We start from the raw sequence: 22,998 nt of genomic DNA, 5'->3' as shown, positions 1-22,998 counted from the left end.
ATAATAACTTTAGCCTGAAACTATAAAGTACCAACTAATATATTTAGAACTGGATATAATACAAAATAGAGTTTTTTAATGGAATGATTACAAAAACCTCTGCAACAATAATGTTATTTTAAATATTTTTGTTTGTCATTAGGTGGGAAACGTGTCCTTCCTCTTTTTGCAAAAGGTTGATGTTCTTCATTTTAATAAGGTGGTTCTTTAAAAATGACAACAGATAGTATAGTAATATCCATCTAAATTATCGTTTTCTTTTTTTTTTTTTAATAAAAGAACATGTAACATTTGCGGTTCTAATCAAGGTTTCTGTAGGTGGACTGTGAGAAAAATGCCTTTTCTTTATATTGTAAGGGTTGCAGACCTCTGTTTCAGACAAATAACTCATTTGATGACGTCAATAACCTGCACAGATTCAGTTTCCCTGGTAGCCTGCTAGGGGGCGCTAAATACACCTATGAGCTGGTTACCAACAGCAGAATAAGAAGCCACCCAGTGGCAGAGAGAGGAGGCTTGAATGACAGACTCATTAAATCAAATGTTTCAATTACTTTTACACCATCTGTAAGAATGCCCTCCGGAAAATAAGTCCTCGATAATTAAAGCGATAATTGATCTTTTGGACCAAATTTAACAGGTCAGTTACCCAGGCAACATAAACGGAGCGGTTTACATTCGAGTTTCGAGCAGGAGACCAAACATGTAATGATTTTCTAACTTTGTGGATTGTTTGGTTGTTTACTAAATGTTTAAATCCAATTGAAGTTAATTGTACGAGAACGTCAGCGTGCATGTTATGTTCTATTTTCACGGAACATGCGCATTTCTTTCTTTCTTTTCCCTGTTCTCCTTGCAGGCGGACTTGCTGTCCTGTCTTTCGACGCCGACGCGTTAGAGCTGGAGCTGGGGTCATGATAGCCAGGACAAGTCTGAGCAGAGGCATCACTGTCCACCGCCTCTGCAAGAACGTCACCTTGTACCTCAATGAATTGACCTCTCCAGACCGAAGGGTCCAGAGCCCTTTCCCTGAGGACCACAAACCCCTCCTGCTGATGCTGCCGTGGCTGGGATCACGACCCCAAGCTGTGACCAAATACTGCGAAATCTATTTTCGGACTGGTTTTGATGTGCTTGTGGTGGAAAGTGAGGTAAGGCAAAACAAGAACAAAATAAGGCCAGGTGTGACTTTGCGCCAAAGGGAGTGCAATCTTTTCATGATATATATATATATATATATATAAATCTAGGTAACTTGTTTAGATCAAGAAACACTTGATCTTTAGTGCATTTTATCTTTGCTGCAAAATCAGGAGTTTAGTTTTCAAATCAAGACATAATGCCAAGAAAAAAAGGCATCCATCTTAAATAAGTAATGTTGATGTCTATCAGTTTGGAAGTGTTTATAAGGGAATATATACATTTGATGGATCATTTTGAAGTCTGCCATTCTGCAGAAAGTGAGATTACATCAAGTGGAAAACATTTAGAAGAGTTTTATATCTTATTAGAAATGTATGTATCATACATGTGTATCATACTGGCTTGTAGCCAGTATGATCATACTGGTTTGAAGCCAGTATGATACACAGCTTCAAAAAAGTTAAAAAATTAAGCTTTAAAAAGTTAAAGCTAGATCCAAACTGGGTGAGACACTGTACCCAAACAGAGCAGAAAAGCTCCACAAACAATGGTAGAATAATAACAGAAATGAAGAGCTGCATAGGCTCAAAGTCCAGACCAAAGCCCTACTGAAATGATGCAGTTTGACCTCATTAGAGAGAAGAAAAGTGGGTCAAAGTTCCTCCTCAACGCAGTCAAAGACTGAGAAAATAACAACTACAGTGTGGTTCTTGAATTAATATCGTTTAAGTAATGACCTGGATATGTTGTATGCTGCTGTACATTAGAAGTTAAATTTAAATTAAACAATGTAGAAAACTGGTGAACCTCAAGTAATTTAATTATTGCTTGACACATGACATGGATGGATGGATGGACACCATATAAAATGTATTGAAAATTTTGGTTGTACTGTGAAAGACTTCAAGATGGTATTCATGTTTTTGTAAAGCACTGTATATTGTAAGAAAACATAGGAATTTGCAGTGATAGTATTATACCATAAATACTAATGTACACTGTTTCTTATTTACTTTTTCTAACATTTGGAGGTATAGTTTTGAGATGTAGTTTTACAATTTTCTCAACCTGAAAACATTCAGTTTATATATAAACTGGTATTTTCATTATAAACTCAGTTTTTTGTTTTCTTTAAACAAGGTGAAAGACTTCCTGTGGCCTCGCTGGGGACTGGAGCGTGGAAAATCATTGCTGGAGTTGCTCCAGAGTGAACGCTTGATGTCCCGCCCCCTCCTCATTCATGCCTTCTCCATTGGCGGCTACACATTCGCTCAGCTGCTGGTCCATATCTCCCAAGACAAACAGCAGTACCAGGCAGTGGCAAAGAGAATCAAAGGCCAAGTGTTTGACAGCTTGGTGGTGGGGTCACTGGAGCACATGGCCACAGGTTAGTCAGTATCCAATTAATTTAACACACTTAACACAACACATTCCATTTTAAATCTTCCTCCTCTGTTCCAGATGAATGAAATGTGCTATTCTCTATGTCTAGGTCTTGGCAAAACTTTGTATCCTCGTTGGGAGAATCTAATAAGGCAAGCCAGCATGTTATACTTCCGCATTTTTAAACGCCAGACGGTAGACTACTTCAATGCAAGCATCGATGCATTTTATAACACTCCAGTCAAAGCCCCAGCGCTGATCTTCTCCTGTGAAAATGACCTGCTGAGTGATGCACCAAGTGTGGAGAAATTAGCGAGTCATTGGCAGAATCATGGGATGGACATAACAACAAAGAAGTGGGAAGTTTCAACGCATGCCGGTCATTTACGGCAACATCCACAGGAATATCTGAACACTTTAAACACCTTCCTACAGTCACTCGACATCGTCCCACTGAAGGCCAAGATGTGAGGCTGTTACTGGCTAAATTAAAAATACCTCGGTTGTACTACCTGTGCTTAGTTACTTTAGCAGCTTTAGAATTTTAAATAATTTTTATTTAAATCACAGCTGAAATGTCTTTAAAAATTGGGTTCAGTTGTTCTGATTAAGAAAAAAAAGACAGCAAAATAAACTGTGAGTTCACCATTCAGAACACAACTGTTGTGGCTTCCACAAGTGATACTGTGAAACAGCAGCGAAGAACACAGCAAGGCAGATTTTACAGTAAACTGTTAGACCTCATGTTTTTTTTTTATTTATCCGTGTCACTTTAAATTAGATTGTCAGAATCTTTGTTGACCAGAAAGCTACCGTTGTAACTTTTTTCAGTTCAATATTTCGTTTATTTTTCTTTTAAAGCTGACAGACAAGATTCAAGCGCATTTCACTTTTTCGACGTCTCAAGTGGGAAGTTGGCTTTTGCTGAGTAGAAACGGTGAATCTGCAGCTATTCTTCATCTTTTGTACATTTAACTTTGCCACACCTTCCCTGTATTCATTCTGGAAACTGTAAACCAAAAATGTTCAATGTGACAGCCTTAAGTACATTCAAGACTTAATTTCCTCATTACTTTCCACTGAGACAACTTGTGACAACACAAAGACAACACAAGTTGGCTTTTCACAAGTAGTTGCTTATTTGTGGTTTAAACATGTTGTTTCTTGCAATGTATGGGTGTCTCAATATATTTTAAAATTATGACATCATATATTCCTATAAGAATTATATTTCACTGAGCCGCAACGCCTTTAAAACGTAAGTGGATGTTTTTGGTGCTAGTATGTAAAGAACACAACTTTTTTTTTTAACTTGAACTTACTTTGGTGTTCATTCAAAGCAGAATTTACCAAAAGCTCCATTACAAATCCTCTCTAAGGTTTGTTCCTGTTGTACTGCTTATGACATAAAATTATTTGTAAATTCAAAAGATTTGAATATTGTTACAAGATTGCGGTCTCAGCAGTTGGTCAGAATACAATCATCGACCCCCTTCACAACAAGAGAAAACCATACAAATCACTGCTGAAGAAATTGATTGTATGGTTTTCAACCATATTAACAGAAAATGAATGTGATGTGGTTGGAAATGGTGCAACAAGGACAACCAAAAATCCATTCCAGAACAGCCGCCACACAAATGAATACTAGACATAGGCTGATAATGTCACATCTCTGCATCAAGTGTATGTACGTGTACGAGTGAGAACGTAAGACGGAGGATATGTAAGTTGTTGTAGAGTGTAGAAAGAAAAATTGCAACAGATTATGTGAAATCTATTGCAAGTCTTCCATTACTTAAAAGGGAAGCATCTGAATTTTAAAGAAAATGGCTATGCTTTCTTTTATGGTTTCGTTTGTACCTACAATTCTGTTGGACTCGGCAAGAATAGCTGTAGTCCTGCTGAAGCTAATATGGCTCTTATTAAACATAAACTGTGCTTTCACAAAAACACCAGAGCTTTCCAGAATAGGCAGGAGCTGCATTGGAAATCTGAAGTAGTTCTGATTCGAAATCCTCATTTTTTTAGGAGATTGTTATGCAGTTTAATTACTGAAGATCATTGTTGAATTTAGTGCCTTTAATTTGAGTTTCATTGCCTGATTGTTTGTGGAAAAGGACACAGCAAGTAAATGTTAACTTTCACTGTGCTATTTGTGCAAATTACTAATCAATAGTAAGGAGATTTGATTGAAAGTTCACCCGGTGTTCTTATTCATTTTCTTTTTAGTTTAAAATAAAATTCTATATTATAATTAGGTTATCTATTTGATAGTGTTTAGCATGAGCATTTGTAAAGAAAACCTTTTTGTCACTATGTCTCTTATGTTTTGGTTCCCCCTGGTGGCAAAGAGTTGAATGAGTTCATCTAGACATTACTTTATGAATATTACTGATATTAATAAAAAAAAGTAATATATTAATATCATATTACTTTTTAAAAAAGAAGAAAATAATAAAAGAAATAGATTTTTGATAAAACAATTTCTCAGATAACATGACAATTTATATGTAATCCAAGATAATGTGCAAAAGTTTGACTTATCCCACTTATCCATGTTATGCTTAATTGGAACCAGACTTTCCGTCTTTTTATTTTGGATTAAATTAAGCAAGATGTCTTTTTTATTTACGGAAGATTGTAAAGTATTTTCCCCCAAATGGAGTAAAAAAATTGTTTTGACCAGAAGTGGTTTAAAACTTATATAGTACAATGTCATTTTAAACATTGTCAAGATCGGGTGAGATCGATCATTGTGTCCATGCATATACAATTAAATTACTTAAATGTATGTTGTGACCAGCAAGGATTTTTGTTTATCTAATTAAACTGAGTGAGCGAAAAATAAAAAAATTTACAATTTTTTTTGTTTTGTTTTTATTATTTTGCTTATGTTATTTTTTATTTTATTATTGTTTTATGTTAACATTATTAAGCCAGCAGCTTCTCGTTTAAGACTAGAGCAGATCTTTTTTTTTTTTTTTTTTCAGATCTGGAAAGGTGAAGAAAAGCTCGAAGTAAAGGTTTAAACGTGGATGCCTCCAGGCCGATAGGCGGCAGCAAAGCTCATCCCTAATTATGCGAAAAAGAATAAATCCCCGAATTTTCCAAGATGGCTGCTCCCACATGTAAACATGCGACTTAATGTGGGAGATAGCGACGCTTTAGCAAACATTTTTATAGCATCTGTTTGTGTGGATTATTTATGTCAATACTGGTAGCTTGACAGTGAAGTGCAGTGTTGAGTGGTGAGCAAATTAGAGTTCGGTTTGTGGACTTTTTTCAGAGCTAAGTGTTAGCATTTAGCTTCCAGCAAAGAGCCATGCCTGCACTCACGTTGTTCGTGGCATCGTTGCCAGAATCAGCAACAAACGAGCGGCTTGAGGAAATATTCTCTGAAATTGGTCCAGTGAAACAATGCTTCGTCGTTAGAGAAAAAGGTGCATACAGATTTATACCACTAAATGCGCGATTGTGTGACACGATCTTGAATGACGAGCAAATGACCTGACCCACAATTGTAAATATGTAAGAATACCCTGTTAATGGCTGTTTACTTTTATTTCCCATAATTCAGGAGCAGAGAAATGTCGGGGCTTTGGCTTCGTCACTTACTCTATGGAAGAAGACGCAAAGCGAGCCTTGAAGGAAATAAAAGAATACGACGGGAAAAAGTTGTCTCTCTCAATTGCTAAAAAGAAATTGATTAATAAAAAGAAAACAGGTATTTATTAAGTGTCATTTATAAAGTTACACAGTAAAATTTATGCTTATTTAGCTTTTGATAGCTGATCATTTTTCTAGGTCATTTTGTTCACCGTGTTATACTTCTATAAATGTCATAGTTCCAAACAAAATATTAATTTCACAAACTAAAGTTTTTTTTTCTCTAACAGACCAAAGAAACCAGCAGCATTTTTATCTATTTACTTTACCAATGACACCCCATAAATATGTGTGTAAACTTACATAAAAATGAAAGCCCCAACAAACATTGTTTTCAGTCCATTTAATAATAATAAATGTTTTTATTTTGCAGAAAAAGAGGAAGCTTCAGAAACACCTCGACATGAGCAGGGGACTAAAGACGTAAAGAAAAGAATATCTAAACAAGGCAGACTTGTCGTAAGGAATCTCAGCTTTAAGGTATAGTGTGTTGTTTGGTAAAAATTTACAAAGAGCATTTTTGAAAGTATGAGAGGAAAACTGTTTTATCCACTTAACAAATTTCGGCTGTTTTGCTCAGTCTTTTTTGTGTAGACGGTGAGCATCCATCAACATATTGCTGCTAGAATTTTTTCTTATATTTAAAGAAACATGTGTTACACATTATCAAGTGTTTTAGGTTTCCTGGCTCTAAAATATGTTTGCCCTCTAAAAACCTGTTGATGTGTCTGCATAATTCATTTCAAACCTCCAACTTATTTCTTTACAAACAAAAGCTTTCCATTTCATCAGCTTAGTTTGATTCTATATATTTTGACATGTTGACTAGTTTTATTCTCTTTGTTTGCATTTTCTCATAAATAAAAAAAGTTTATACTGTATTTAGCTGACTATATATAGTATATGGTCTTATAACACACATTGTTGCATTGACTATGAAAAATAATTGTAAACTTAAATTCTCCTAATAAATTTTTTATGTTGCAGTGCACAGAACAGGAACTTAAAGAAACATTTGAAAAGTTTGGCACTGTTGTGGAGGCCAGTATACCCCTCAAACCAGGTACTTATTTTGCACTTAATGCATACATAAGCTTTGCCTTGCACTGCATAAATACATTTCCTTTTTTTGTTTTGTTTTCTAATAGATGGAAAGATGCGTGGATTTGCATTTGTCCAGTTTAAAAATATATCTGGTGCCGCAAAGGCACTCCAAGCTTTGAATCTGAAAGAGATAAAAGGTCAGTGGAAATGACAGCATTTCTGGTTTTACAGTATTCAATTCATATCATGTTGTAATCCTTTTTGAATCTTCACAGGTCGCCAAGTAGCAGTTGACTGGGCTGTGCCAAAAGAAAACTATATTGCAGCACAGCAGTCTTTAAAAGGTAAATGCGTGTGCAGTAATTATTCATAGCAGAACTTAATGGTCACCTAAATAACTCTGGCTTGACTTTGTGACAAAAAGGCCTGGTGCTTTGAATAGCAAAGGACATAATTATTTGCAACAGCATGTTAGTCAAGAACTGCATCTCTTGTACTGTCCTGAACTATTACATATTTTTAAATTGATTCAATGGTGTAATTTGACACAAATGTTGTTTAATACCCTCTACTTGAGTAACAATTTGTTTTATATTTTTTTAAAATATTTGTTTGAACATGTTGAGGAAATTTGTAAAGAGGTTAATAAGTGGTCATTTTGACTAGACAATACATTGATACCTATGACATTTATTTCTTTTTCCACAAATTCTATTTATTTTTTCTCTGAATTCCTTTTTTTCATTATTTTTCTGATGTTACAAAGTTAACACCTTTTCACCTAAAAACGATCAAATCTTACAAGTGATGGAAGAAAAACAAAATAAAAAAAACACAATTACTAGTTGTTTTAGTTTATAAATATATCTGTTCATAGACTAATTTTGTAAAATAAAAACTGATATTCACGCTGCTTTTTTGCTTCACACTTAAGTTTAACAAAATATTTTTTCCAAAAAGGTTTCTGTTGTGACATGTTCAAACAGTTGCATTTTTCAAAGCTCTTTTTTAAATGTAAAATGTTATAATTTAGGTATTTTATGCTACTCTTACATTTAGAAAACCAGGGAATATTGACATTGATATACTTATATTTTACTCCCTTATCTTCTGACCTACAAGGTTAAAATGTATCGTATCAGGCCTTTTCTTAACGGTGATTGGTTTTCATTGTCAGGAAATAAAGTTGCAGAAGATGCAGAACCCAAAGCAGGAAGTGAATCTGAGGACAAAGAAAAGAAACAAGAAACAGCTGTGAAGAAAAAGTGATTCTTATGTTTATACATTTCTGATACCGTTGTTCTGCTCTTAAGTGTTGCAGTGTTGCTAACGTTGCTAATGCTTTTGTAGAGGTGGATTGAAGGCAACTGCACAGCAGGTGGATGATCTTCAGTCAAGCGATGAAGATGTCATTGATGATGATGATGATGATGATGATGATGGTGCTGAAGAGGAGGATGATGATGAAGAGGAGGATGAAATAAAGGAGGAGGATAATAGTGATGACGATGATGATGGCTTTGATTCAGATGAGGAATACAGTGAGAGTGATGACGAAGAGGAAGAAGAAATTTCACCAGGTTTAAATTTATTTTTCTTGTTTTATCATTGTATTTATTATATTTTTTTACATGATTTTTGTGTTTCTCTTGACTTTAGTACAATCATTCTAACATGTTACAACTGTTTTAATTATTCCCTAGCTCAAAAACAAAAGCCAAAGAAACATTTGCCTTCAGATGTAAATGAGGGCCGAACAGTTTTTATCAGGTGGGATTGTTTTTCTCTCTGCTTAACTCTTACCAGCCTAAATATATTTTACTCTTTTTCCTGTATGTTTCCAAGCAAGCCTACAGAGTCATTAATAGTATTATCATTTATAAATCTGGCATTTAGGAACTTGTCATTTGACACGGAAGAGGAGGGTCTGGAGGAAGTTCTTCTACGGTTTGGAGAGGTCAACTATGTAAAGGTTGTTCTCCACCCAGAGACACAGCATTCCAAAGGTCAGAAAAACTGTCAGTTTTTTTCCTTCTTCCTCTGTAGTTTTCGTTAGATTGCACTTACCTATTTTATTTTTTTGTTTTTTCAGGTCTTGCATTTGCCCAGTTTAAGACTAAAGAGGCTGCAGACAGCTGCATAGCAGCAGCTCAAGATGAGACGGAGGTAAAAACAAAAAGAACAATCAATGAATGATGATAACTTCTGCCCCATTGGTTTTCAGTGTCAATATTGGTCCACGTTTTTGGATGTATGTTGATGTTGCTGTAACATTTTCTCCAGAATGGTGGAGTCCGTGCAGATGGCAGAAAACTGATGATTGTTACAGCAGTGAGCAAAGAAGATGCGCAGAAGCTGAAAGTCGACAAGAAAAAAGTGGAGACGGGCAGCAGGAACCTGTACCTGGCCAGAGAAGGATGTGAGTGGTTCAGCCCATCTTGCTTTGTCCTTATTAAATTCATAACATTGCATCTAAAGATGCACCAGTCAGAGTTTTTTAGCTGATTTCTGATCAGTCTCTCTTAAAGAGCTTTTATTAATTCTCTTTTTTTAGTCCTTTGGTGGTAATTGATGGAGGCAGTGTTGTGCTGTGTGTGACAAAGCATTCAGTATAAAGCTGAGTTTGTTTCTGTAATTGGTTTAGTTTATTCATTTGAGCTTCAATCTGAACTTTTAACATGTTAGACATAGAAATTGTGAAGTACCGTATGAAAAAAAACAACTTTTTTGTTGCCCAGTTTAAGACTATCAAGGGTTTTGTAAAAAAAAAAAAAACAAAACTTAATGCATCAAAATGGAACGTGAATGAGTTCATAAACACATGTTGCAAATATGAACAAATAATCAGGATTGAAATATAGTAATACTTCATTAAAATGTTTTTCCATAAAACCTGTATATTTATTGCCATTTTTTCTAAAACACAGCTTTTCAGTAATTGGGATAAAAATAAAATGAATAACCCAAATAACACATAGAAAGTGAGTTTATCTTTTTCTATGGTATAAGAAAAACAAGCATAATATTGATGCATGTACCTTTATCTTTCATTTAGTTGTATTATGTTTAGGAAATGTTCTTATGTTTTGGGGCCTCTGCCTGGTCTGCATAGGAACTCTGCGATGTATTTATCACATAGAGTAAATGTTCGTTGATTGAGCTAGAGAATCAATCAGAGCTTGCCCGACTCATCATAACGACTATATACAGTTCAAAATTAATTTTTGGTACTAGATTTTGTACAGTGACAGTAGTGCTCTGTGTGATCTTGTTTTTGTTTTCATATAGAGCTTTAGCTACCTCTTGTAATATGATCAGCTGCCCATAATAATAGATCATCAAGGGTTAAAGTGAAAAAATATGATTATGGGATTCACATTTACAGTTTTATTCAGCAGGTGGCCTTTACCACGTGGTTTTTCCACAGAAGATAGATTTTCACCTTGATTCTAGAGTTTTGTTTTATTGCAAGAGTTTTAAAGTGGAAAATAATAAAGTAGTATTACTTTATGTACTTGTTCCCTTGTTACTACAAATGTGCTTTTGACATGTCAATGTTTCCTTTGACTTATTTTGTCAATATTCTTTATTATAATAGCTAACTTTAAGGGTTCTTTCCTCAGGAACAGCCTCCACACAGCGTAATATTGTTATTGTAACTTAGTACAGTTTAAGTGTGGTGCATTTACTGTTAAAAGAAAGATGGGATGTTTTGGTTTCTGAACAGCTTGTCACTGCTCAGGGCTGATCAAACTGAGATCTGCACATTTAGCTCACAAGGTGGTTTCTCTTGAATACAATTTTTAGGATGCAATGCACTAATTCTGTCACATTGTTGCTCACTTTGAGAAATGTATTTTTTAAATACATTAACTTTGTCTCTGCCAACTTTTAATTTGAGATGCTCCTAAATGTATGCTTTCTACTCACGTTAACTTTGAACCCTCAGTGATCCGCGCCGGAATGAAGGCAGCAGAGGGAGTATCTGAGGCAGATATGGCCAAAAGAGTCAGAGTGAGTACCTTTTGTTTTGGTGAATGAATTTTAGTGGATGATCTCTTGAGATGTCAAAATCTCTCAAGTAACTTCTATTTTGACTCATGAGTTGTGTTGTTTTTCTTTTTAGTTTGAAGAAATGAAGAGAGCCAAGCTTCGGGATATAAGTGTATTTGTATCGAAAAATCGCTTGTGCATCCATAACCTGCCAAAATCTGTAGACAATAAAAAACTCAAAGCTCTGTGCCTTAAAGGTCTACAAGGAACCAAAAGAGTTCAGATCACAGAGGTAAGATTTTGTTACTTGCAAGAAAAAAAAAAACTAATTAGCTTGTTAGTTTTTCTGAAATTTTCTCCTGTGAGATTTCTAAAATTTATAGATGGCTTAAGGGAAGTCTTGAATTTATCTGTGCTGAAACAAGAGAGTACGTTATATTTGTTATTGTTCATCATGTTTATATGAATGTCTATGTGTTTGTTTCCTGCCTCTGCCTTTAGTGTCGGGTCATGTATGACAGGAAGCCAGAGAAAGGTCGAGTGACGGGTCAGTCGTTGGGTTATGGTTTTGTTCAGTTTCGAGACCATGAGCAAGCTCTCACCACTCTGCGCTACCTTAACAACAACCCTGACATCTTTGGCCCTCACAAGGTACACTTTTTCTATGTTTTATCCAGTATCTGTCTGATTCATCTTGATTCTTTATTAGGTAACTTTTAATTAACCTTTTCTTTTTCATGTTACCTTTACCGGGAGCATCTCAATGCACTATACAATTACATTTCGCAAGGATGTCACCAAACAATTTTTGTTACGCTTTTATTTCAGTAAAAATGTTGCATACTTAGTTTGCTATTGTAAAATCATTAACTCAGTAAAACTGCATCTATTAATGTCGTTTCTGATCAAACTCAAAAGAAAATAATTTTGAGTCAAAGATGAGAGAATATGTAGATGTCTTTGCATTAATGGTCTGGTCCAACGTATTGTTTTCTTTTGCAGAGACCCATTGTTGAGTTCTCCCTGGAGGATTCCCGGAAGCTCAAACTCAAGGAAATGCAGAAACAGAGAAATAAAGTTTGTGTAGTTATTTGTTTCTTGTGATATTTTGTGAGACTGTTGCAAGTTTTAGTCCCTGGAACAATAATGTATTTTTTATTTTTATTTTTGTCATTAGCATCATTTTATTAATATTCTTTGCTTTTATTGACAGGACTTCCTCCAAAGTCAACCTGTAAAAAGGGAAGCAAAAAAAACACAAACAGGTTCAGACACCAGAACAACAAAGAAGGATGGGAATAAAGGACAGTCTTCATCACATCTGACAGGAAAGGAGAAAGGTAGAAAGAATTTTTCTTAAACTAAAATGTTTGAGGTTTTGTATGATATATGTCAAGTTTTTGGACTTAAGAGTAAGATATATATGCTCCAATGTTGTACTCTCCCGTAATATCTCTTGTATGGTACAATTAAAAGATTTGCACTGACAAGTTAGTACAAAGAGTTAAATACACATTCTCTCAATTTTAGAGTTTTACATCAACTGCAAGCTGCTCAGGTCCTGTGATTTCAAAACAAAGTCAATCACCATGTTTGTGTTTGTGGGTGTATGTTTGATTTTTGTACAACATGGGGGTCTGTTTTCTGCCCTTTACTTTGATTCCTTTTGCCAAAAGGACATTGTTCCAAGCCTTGAACCTCACATACATGAGCTACAAGGCTGCACAACATATAGAGGATATATTGTCATTGCTTTGTTGGAGTGTGGAAAATGTACATTATAAAGGACTGCTTGGAGTGCAATAATTGTTGCTAGCATATTCCAGGTGTTATGAACTTACATAGTGATGAAGGCACAGATGAGGAAGAGGAAATAGATTTGAAATATATTGCACTTGACATTGTTACCAATATTACTATTATTGCAAGAGTTTCTGAAATTGTACTTCTAATAGAGCTGCTTAATAACAGAAAAGGCATTATCAAAATTTTGTTGGTCAACACTGTAATCATGAAATAGGATTCAGATTCATTTAAAACAAGGAGTTGCATGTTGCTTTTTTTAAGTCAAGGTCAACATGATGAAAGTTAAGTTCAACACTTTGTTTTCAAATTTCAAATCAAATATTTATTTGTATAGCACATTTCAGCAAGGCATTTCAAAGTGCTTTACATCAAATGATTTGACATTCTCCACCCATTTCCTCATCTTCCATCTCAGCAAAAAAAAATTTGTTGTTACATTTCGACAGCGAGTTGATGTGAAACTTAAAAGAGTCATTGCAGAACTCCAGACCTCTACTTAATAAAAATCTACAACAGCCATTTTATTATTTTTTTCTGTAACAATTTTTAAAAGTTGGGACTTTTAAATTTAGCTTTTGTTGGACTGTGTTGTTGGTTTTCTTTGTTTTGTTTTATGAAACTTGTAATAGGAAATAAGTTTAAACTACGCTTGAGGGAATTGATTAGATAGTGTTAGAATTTGGTCTTAGCTGCTATTATTGTTTTCTCTTTTATCTTCAACAGACACTGGTGGAGGACAGAAGCAAAACTTTTCAGGTTTTCAGACCAAACCTGAGATTGAACATGTTGATTTACAAAATGGAAAAAAACGAAAGAAGGTTTTGCCTTTTCCTTCCCATCGCGGACCTAAGATCAGGTACGGTTCCATCAGCACTCCTCTGTCTGCTTCATGGTTTTCTGTTTATTTTGTCGATTTGAGCAGGCGGTTTGAAGCTGTGGATGTAGAAAACTTATGTTTGATATCTCAGGGAACATGTTTTTGACAGTTCGTCTAACTCTTGTCCTTTCACAGAATGCGTGACAAAGACAAGCAACAGGTTCCACCTCCCAAGAAACCAAAGCCTGGATCTAAAAGGAACAAGCGCCCAACACAACAATTTGAAAAGCCCAATCAGGCCAAAAACCAGGTTTGGAAATATTGTCTCAGTTGTTCTTATTTGTTCTCTGAGAAAGTACAGGTTGTGTTTTTTGGGGTGGGAGGTAACTTTAATAATTAATAAGCAGATGTAAAATATGTTATCTGGCTGTCTCTTATGTTGTACTTCTCTAAAGTGTATTTCCCCTTAAAGAATTATGCTGTTTTTGCTTTTTTGTCATATTTAAATATGACAAAAAAGAAGTTATAACATTAAATTTAAAAAAATAACCAGAGCAAAAACAAAAAGTAATTTTCAAATAATTATTTTAAACATCATGGAAAAAAAACATTTCAAACCAATTTGTACATATTTGAAAAAAAAAATAGCTGCAGTTGTTAAATCTTTTTTTTCTTCCTTTTTTAGAATGGAAAACTCAATTTAACAAGCATGTAGGGAACAAATATTTCTCTTTTTTTACTCACTTTATTGTTATCTAGTATTACAATTTGTTTGATCTGAAACATTTAAGTATGACTGAAAAACAAAAACAAGGAAAATGAGGCAAACACCTTTTAATACCTCGGTATTCTGAGATGTAGATGGATACTTTTTGAATTATTATCAGAGGATTACTCAACCACCAATACAATTCAAGGGTTTAAGTGCAAAGACGTATGTTCAGCTTGTGTTTATGCTTGACAATAGAACAGCAGTTAAAAGTGGTTTGTCTTGCGTCCTGTTGAGTCTAATGTTACTTTTTTTGGTTGTTTTTGTTTTCAAAAGCTTAAGAAACAGTTTAAGAGGAAGGACGGGGACCATTTTGATTCCTTGGTGGAGCAGTACAAGAGGAAACTCATGGGCGGCGGCGACAAGAATGTCTCCATCAAAAGAAGCAAGTGGTTTGACAGTTAAATCCATGACCATGTAAGAGATGATTGAGAAATCCAGGGCTTAAAGTACTATCTAGTGGGATTTCTGAGTAGATACTTTTTTATGAACTGTGCTAAACTGTACAGTGTATTTGCTCTGTTCATGACACGGTTGTTGTCAAAGCGAATCTGAAGTTTTGTCATATTTGTTCTGATTTTCTGCATATCTCTTTTGAAAATGTAGTCTTATTCTGTACATTTTTGCTGTTTGTGGTTTTTATTGTTATTATTTTGACAATGTCTGGCTATATTTGAATGCTTTTACTCATTTAAATACACATAACTTAGGTACACGTAAAATGTTTTTTTTCACTTCATGACTTTCGAGCTCATTTGTATATATAACACAACACTGACAGTTAGGAAAAAGTTGAATATTTATTTAGTTTTATTGAAAACATTAAAACTTCACTCATTGTACAAAAATATTCAAGAGATTTCCTGTTGCTATTTACCCATTTTGCAACAGCTGTTGATATTGCACAAAAATAAAAGTTCCCATTTACCATGTGCCTTTGGTTCTTAAACAAACCAAAGTTTTTATTATTGGCTTCCGGGGTTTCCCGGAGTGACAGTACATCTCGTCTGGTTGCAGTTATTAAAACTGCGGATTCAGCATTAGGCGCTTCACCAATTACTCTCACTGAGAGCTCGTTGTTGGGGCAGCACTCTTTACATATAACATATATTGAGATATGAGATTAAATAGGTTAAAAATACAAGAAATACATATGCATTTGTTATAAAATAAGTGCATTTTTAAATGAAATTATCAAAAAATGTATTGCACAGTTTTGACCTCAATAACAGTGCTAGCGCAGATTTCAATCTTTGGTTTCAATCAGTTTTTCAGCAAGATGCAATTCCATCAATCTGGTTCTGTAGCAGTTTGAGGATCTCCCTCACTCCATTGAGAGCTGCCAAGCTGACGGCTTCAACGTGGCGTTCTGGGTCCTGTTCCCATTCGTTCTGCAGTTGCTGCAGGTGCACTGGAAGTGTGAGCTTTGGGTTCTTTTCTGTGCAGTTCATCAGTTTGCGGTTGATGGTGTCGGTCAGTCTGGAGATGTCAGTTTTGACCTGGGCAACATTCAGTAGATTTTCAGAGATCAGATCGTTGTAACCATTCATAGTTGCCACTATGGAGGAAAATCCTTCCAGTTCTTCAGGTGGATTGACTCCCAAGCTGGGAAGAGCCTGCAAAATGACAACATATTTGTAGCCACAAAACCATCTAATTTATTCAAACTTCAAGCTGCACTTATTTTAATTTCATAAACTGTGAAACATACCTGGAAAGCATTCAGCCTAACCATAAGCGTTTTTATTATTGGCTGAATATTGATCTTGGCATCTGGAAGAGGTTTTCCTGTACCCACACTTAGAACATGGAACAAGAAAACCAGCGCCACTAGTGTCGAGTCCATGATTGTACTTTTCTGGATACTGAAGAACATGTTCCTAGAATATCAATTAGAAAAAAAAAGTCAAAACCAGTGAAAAACATAACTCAGAATATAGCTTTTTTATATTTGTTAATGCTTTTAGAACAATCAGATTGAAGCAGTTCAGATAAGTCACCTTGTAATTTCAGTTTTAATACATTTTGCACTAGCAAACATTTGTAATATAAAGAACTGTGATTCTCTGACTGTGTGCCATGATCAAAGTTCACTGACTTTAGCTAACAAAGTTTTTTTTTTTTTTTCCCCCTCTGTACTTTTAATTTTGTAGTCTGAAAGTAGTGGAAAGTGTGATTAGATCAGCCAGGAAAAAGGTTGAAAAAACAATATTGTGACAACATCTTATAATCTGTCAATTAAATAAGCTTCTCAAAATCACATAAAGTTAACTGATAAATGATAAATACAACTAAATAATGAACAAGTTTGATAGTGAACACAGAGTGGGAAACACCTCAACATAGTAAATAAGAGATTCAAACAGAAGCAGAAAGAGTGGACCTTACCTCGCTTGGCGTTTGAATGGGGTGACACTGTTTGCCTTCCATCAGGGTATCTTATATTAGAGGGCTGTTGAGTCATCTCTTACTCACCTCTTTTCGACCCCCACCCCCATCCCACTTACTCACTTCTGCCCATCACCTTATCCTGCATGCTCTATGGTGCCGCTGCAGAGAGTTCATTTAAAAAGTAAAAGTTGTGTTGCAAATGGCATCAGCATTCTTAACTCAGAAAACTGACCAATCCACAGACATTCACTTCAACTTGTCTATTTACTCTGAAACTTGTTTTTGTGATAGGTTTTGTTTTATACTGTAATTTAGTCAAGATATCTTTTCACACCGGTGAACATCAGAACTAATTATTCATTCTAACAGATTGAATGGTGATTATTGGAATGTTTTAGTCCATTTGCAAGAACAAAACAGAAGATTTTGTGTGTATTTTTGCGTATGTGGTGGGTGGTGGAGGATCAGAAAAAGCAACTTGCCTATGGCATCACCTATGTAAGAACTGCCACTGTTGTATAAATATACAACAGTGTTGTATAAATACATTATTTAAAAAAAAAAAAAAAGATACCAAACCTTTTTGGTTTGATACTTGTGAAATTTAAAATACTTAACATGACTGATGTATGACTATTGATGGTTCGATCGAGTTGTAATATTCAATATGTAATGCATTAGTGTGCATGATGAATTGGGAATGATTTTCCAAAAGAAATGCACTGAATTTCTAAAGGTTCAGTAGATTGCTTAATATAGTTGTATGATTAACTACAGTAGAGTTGAATTTAGACACATTCTGAGTTTTCTTTTAAAGGAACTCTAATTCAAGTTTGAGAAAGTTTATAGGGTGTAAAGTCCACAAAGCAGTTGGGGGGCGGATGGGGGAGGGGAGATCCACAAATGGACCTGCTGTTTGGGGCAAAAGAAATACTCATGCCTATTTACAAGTGAAATAGTTCGAATCATGTTGAACAATGGAATGACGCTTTGGAATTTTTCATCAAAGAGAAACATTTCTCATACCAGGATTACTATTGCAACGACACATCATCAGTAGGGTAAAACTAACCTGTCTCCTGAGCTTTCGAGGGTTTGGAGAGCATGTTTCATCACATGTGAAATGTATTTTCCCGACATCTGGAATGAGTAAAAGCAGTCTGCTCTGGCTTTTTCCACCATTTGACGTCAAAATGGCGTCAAAATCAGATGCGCCTCATTAGTACCTCAAACATAAGTGTAAAGGCAACTTTTATAAAGCGTGCAATCAACGTTAAGGAATTAGACAAAATGCAATGTATCACTAACTGAGGGGAAAATGTAAAGGCCATGACAGTTGATGTCACACTGTCATTCTCACTGAAATAGAAAACAAATAATTTTCAACCATAGTTGATCAAGAAAACTTTTTGGTATTGAGAACTGACTTAATAGCAGGCATGGTTGCAAAATTTCAAACCTCATAACAATACTAAGAAAAATACAGAAAAGCATTTTCAACACAGGGCTTTTTCTACTAAAAGTCAGAATAATCTAAATAAGTCTGACAGAATTTGTATATGTTTACTGTCTTATTTAACCCAAACCAATTATCAATAGGCAAATCTCCATTGGATTCAATTGTACAATTTAAGAAAACAAGGTTCTTGCCGATGTAAATGCATCACATTTAGTTTTGTGATTAAATAGTCATTTGGAAAAGTTGCTGTCAGCTTTTGAGTTTATTTTTATTTTCCCTCCTCTAGTCAGTCCCACCTCTGATGCAATATTTTTGGGTAATTTTATACCAGATTTACACAGAACAAGATTTTTGCTCACTTTGTAGAACTGTGTCAACTCGGGTGGGAACCTTCGTGAACAAAAACTTCCAAATTATGCAGTTGGCATGTGCTTTTGATTTAAAACTTTCCATTACACTCCTGGCTACACAGTTAGAATTATTGTCTATGCCTGTCTCAAGTATTTTCCACCCTTTAATAAGATTTTTTCAGGGATTGCCCGAGTTCATCATATTTAATCTTCCCTTTACCTGCCAAAGAAAGCTGTCGGAACAGACTGAAGATTCTACAGCCACGTTTTATGGGAGGGATTTCTTTTTTTCTAAAATGCAGTATCCATTTATGTTCAGTTTCTTTAACTCAGACTGAACTTCACCAAATGTAGAAACGTTTATGTGGATTAAATGCCTGTACTAGTTGAGTTTCAGTGTAGACGTAACTGACTCAAAGTCTTAGCAACACTGAGGAACCAAATTTTGTGAAAAACTAAAATTGCTTTTGCTAAAACTTTTTTTTACTCTGTTTGTACATTTATTTTATATTAATGACTGCCTTTGTGACCATTGCTTTCAAAAAGAATACTAAAGATAAAAAGATATTTCTTTTTTGTCCAAAAGGTTCTTCTCATCAGCTTCTCCTGCGTTTGAGAAGAAAACTCTAAAGTCAACTCCTATTCCTGCCAGTCAAGAAGTCTGTCAAGTAGAACAGGAATGCACTCCAAGGCTTCATTATTATTTTATGGCTGAAGTGTGTCACATGACTTATTGGACCACATGAGTCACACCAAGTATAGCGTGTTTCTTTTCACAAACTCTGCACAGCACTTAAAATAATCAACGTTGGGGGAAATTGTGAAATTTTGTTACCGGTAAACGGCATAAAAAACAAAAAAAAAACCTGCAGACTTCAAGTTGGATCAAGCTCTTCTGATCCATTAAAGCGGCAGACTGGGCCACTACAGGCCCGACACAACATCAGCTCGCTTGTCCACATGCAGCACTGAATCCTGGAATATAATTTAATGGGATTTGCTTCAGTGAGTCACAGGAATGATGGGAATTCAAATTCACTTTTCTCCCATCTGCTGCCATTCAAAACAGCACTGGTGAATTTCTGGACTTCCAGACAACTGAATGACGTTTAATTGTGAAAATCTGGACTGAGCAAAACAGAGTCAGCAGGCGGCGTGCTGAAAAGCAGGCAGACTTTGAGATTGACAAAAGCTCAGATTTTAAGCAGCTGTAAAGGTTATTATTTGAGCGAAATCAGCAATAATGATCTATTAAATAATTTGTGAGTAGAAGGATTAAACCAAAACTGTCAAATGTGCAATTCATAGTGTGATATGGTAAGCAAAATGACAAACTTCAATACCTAAACCCACATGAATGGAAACAAACAATTGAGATGTGATGATGCGCACCAGATATAACCTTCATAACACAGATACCATAACAGCCGGTTTCTACCAACCATTGCTTCCAACAACTTACGTCTTAAATAAAGCATTTTGCCATGATGGTAAGTTCACGCTTTAACTAAGCTCATTAGTTTTACTGTTTAAACTTGTCTCTTCTTTTTCTTTTTCCGCCCATTACCTTTCTACTCTGTTTTTAATGTTAAGGTTTATGGCCCAGCTGGGTCTACATAGCTTAGTCACACTGTTTTGGTACAGTTTAGGGAAATTTAGGTTAACTAGGAAAGGCAATTGTTGTGGTGTTTCTTTCTGACTCAAATCCAAAATAAAAAAAAAGACAACAACAAAAACTTACCTAAAAATAAATATTTATAAGTTTTACTGCAGACTACAAGGAGTTGTTTGTGACATAAACTCTTTAATAATAAACTTTCACATTGGGCTTTTTTTGTGGATTTACATTGTTTTGATCTGAGCATGCTTTTTCCACCTTTTATGCAACAGATGTTTTCTTTACATTTGAAGGATTAAAGATGGCAGTGCCACGTCTCTTCTGCAAGGCATTTCTAAAAATACTAGTTCAACAAACTGTCCATTTTGATGGACTTTGGTGTACATATCCTAAAAGAGCTGTCTCACTCTATTGTTGAGGGCCGCTGTTTGGCAACTTTTACTGGAGATGCCCCTGGTTTAACACACCTGAATCAAAAGGCTGAGGTACCATTTCAGCATGCAGTCAGATTTTACAGTCTTGTTAGTGGCCAAATTATTAGAAACAGGTCTGTGCCAGAGACACACCTAAATATTGAAGGACACCTGGGTTAATGAAGGAATCCTAGATTTGAATTTACTACCATGTATTACCTATTTTATTATCTCTACAATATTTTCACTATCTACACAAGATTGAGCAGCAGCCTGTTTTGGGGGTAGCGGTGATTTACAGCACAGACCCATGTAAAATTATGGTCCATGTCAGACAAAACTTTATTGTGTTTGCATGTTTATATTTTTACTTTCTTAAGTTTTTATTTTAATCAGAACTGCATGCATCTTGTTATCGATGCATGCAGATACACACTTAACATTAAGAAAATGATCTACGCCCTAATATAAGCTACGCCCATATTAGGGCGTAGCTTATCTGGGAACAAAAGGAAATTTGAAGCTAATATCTGGGGCCACTTTGTGATTGCTTTCTTATGCACTCATAGCAATGGTCCACCGCTGAAATAGTGAACTATTTCTCTGATGTTTCAATACATTATCACTTACTTATGCTTTCATAAATTGGATTGCTGATTTCAACTCAGTTTTCTTGGTTATTTGAGACGATCTCTCCAAAGAAAATAGCCTGGATAAAGCAATTCCCAGCAGAATATTACAACATGTAATATATATATTTTAATAGAATACTGCACTGCAACTAATTGCCAACAAAACAACAACTAGATACACAGATCAGGAAAAAGTTTTAATTAAAAAAATAGAGAGGGTGAGGGAAATAGGTCAATTAGGTAGCTTGGCCATGACAACCTTTACATGTAGATGTGCTGTGAATTTGGGTATTTAGGTTCAGTTAAAAAAAGGCAACCCACACACAAGCTCTCTGACCTGCAGGTTTTTAAATGAGATAATTTACTACCACTGTGTTCAATCACATTGATAATCCCCCCCAAAAAACATCATGCCTGAAAATATGTTGCTGTAATGGACAGAATGTTCTGTTCTTTGTGTGGGAAATGTTTACATGTTTTTTAATGTTGAATCCTGATATGCTAGTGGCATTGTTGTCAGTCTGTGTCTGTGCAACAACTCGGTGTGCAGCATGCGCCGATATAGAGAATGAGAAAATAAAAAAGAATATGAGTGGTTCTGAGCTGTTCTTCAGCATTAAATTGATGACATCCACATCTCTAGGTTCCATCAGCTACATCATACTTTTTATTTATTTACACACATATAGAGTATGCATGTAAACTGTACTCAATTATTTATTTATTAGACTTCTTGATTTGGGACCAGAGTTCTAATTTTGCACCTTAAGCAAAAAAACTGCAAAATTATATGATAATAAAAATCCTTGAATCCTTCATGTTGTGAATAGAATCGTTCTACCGCTGCTGCCCAGATATAGTGTGTAACAGAATAGTCTCTTTGCATGCCAGCGCATTTGCAAAATTTCCAGATGTAAATAAGATGCAACGTGTCTATTAAATTGTATCATCTGATGAATGCTGTATTATTGCCATCACAACTTGAAGTTGCATTGGAATTGCTCTGCACTAGTGGAAAAAAAAATACTTCAGTGTATCTCAAATATACTTACATTTGCATAAGTATATCTTAACAATACTAAGTATTAAGTGTACTACATATAAATATATGTGAAGTATACTAACAGCATGCTTCTACCAATTTTGGCATTGTGAGTTTAAACACACATTTGTACCACAATACACTTTTAAGAAATATATTAAATAAAAACATACTTTAAGTGAACTAAATGTTTCTCTGCTCAAGTGTACCACTGAAACAATATGCATTTAAAGATATTTTTTGTATATTTTAAAATATGTGCTCAAAATAGAATTCACTTCAAGCTTACCTTAAAAGTAAACTATTAAACACACAGAAATTTCAGTATGATTTCAATTACATCTCAGTGTATACTTTAGGCTAATGAAGTATGCCATCTTAGGAGCCTTAACAATCTTTTACTATTTTGTGAAAATGGCTAAGAATAAAGATGTATTAGGAGCAGACAGAGACCAGAGACTGCGTAAAC

The 22,998-nt window shown here is 35.0% G+C and overlaps 3 protein-coding genes across 4 annotated transcripts; 2 read left to right on the top strand and 1 right to left on the bottom strand.

Moving 5' to 3' along the window:
* The first annotated feature begins 464 nt into the window (after positions 1 to 464).
* si:dkey-5i3.5 (uncharacterized protein LOC565091 homolog) lies at positions 465 to 5,394 on the top strand. Of its 2 annotated transcripts, none has more exons than XM_055033601.1 (4): positions 465 to 640; positions 860 to 1,151; positions 2,284 to 2,530; positions 2,636 to 5,394. In XM_055033601.1, the coding sequence occupies exons 2-4, from the start codon at positions 915 to 917 to the stop codon at positions 2,995 to 2,997; spliced, it is 846 nt and encodes a 281-aa protein (XP_054889576.1). In that variant the 5' UTR covers positions 465 to 640; positions 860 to 914; the 3' UTR covers positions 2,998 to 5,394. The 2 variants fall into 2 exon arrangements, with proteins under 2 accessions (XP_054889576.1, XP_054888726.1); XM_055032751.1 differs by having other exon boundaries at positions 465 to 705.
* A 248-nt stretch (positions 5,395 to 5,642) lies between these two features.
* rbm28 (RNA binding motif protein 28) lies at positions 5,643 to 15,242 on the top strand. Its single transcript, XM_055036628.1, has 20 exons — positions 5,643 to 5,969; positions 6,107 to 6,253; positions 6,569 to 6,675; positions 7,183 to 7,258; positions 7,344 to 7,436; positions 7,515 to 7,583; positions 8,417 to 8,504; positions 8,590 to 8,819; positions 8,943 to 9,009; positions 9,136 to 9,245; positions 9,332 to 9,405; positions 9,523 to 9,658; positions 11,189 to 11,253; positions 11,366 to 11,524; positions 11,734 to 11,883; positions 12,235 to 12,309; positions 12,446 to 12,572; positions 13,762 to 13,894; positions 14,051 to 14,165; positions 14,901 to 15,242. Exons 1-20 carry the CDS (start codon positions 5,852 to 5,854, stop codon positions 15,027 to 15,029), a joined length of 2,268 nt encoding a protein of 755 aa, XP_054892603.1. The 5' UTR covers positions 5,643 to 5,851; the 3' UTR covers positions 15,030 to 15,242.
* A 405-nt stretch (positions 15,243 to 15,647) lies between these two features.
* LOC129364166 (leptin-like) lies at positions 15,648 to 16,785 on the bottom strand. The gene is made up of 2 exons (XM_055036641.1): positions 16,336 to 16,785; positions 15,648 to 16,240 (listed from the first exon to the last, which is right to left on the bottom strand). Exons 1-2 carry the CDS (start codon positions 16,498 to 16,500, stop codon positions 15,896 to 15,898), a joined length of 510 nt encoding a protein of 169 aa, XP_054892616.1. The 5' UTR covers positions 16,501 to 16,785; the 3' UTR covers positions 15,648 to 15,895.
* Positions 16,786 to 22,998: the final 6,213 nt, after the last annotated feature.

The sequence above is a fragment of the Poeciliopsis prolifica genome, unplaced genomic scaffold (genome assembly GCF_027474105.1).
Source record: "Poeciliopsis prolifica strain line A6 unplaced genomic scaffold, Auburn_PproV2 SCAFFOLD001, whole genome shotgun sequence".
NCBI classification, from domain to species: Eukaryota; Metazoa; Chordata; class Actinopteri; order Cyprinodontiformes; family Poeciliidae; genus Poeciliopsis; species Poeciliopsis prolifica.
This window is presented reverse-complemented; position numbering and strand designations above follow the sequence as displayed.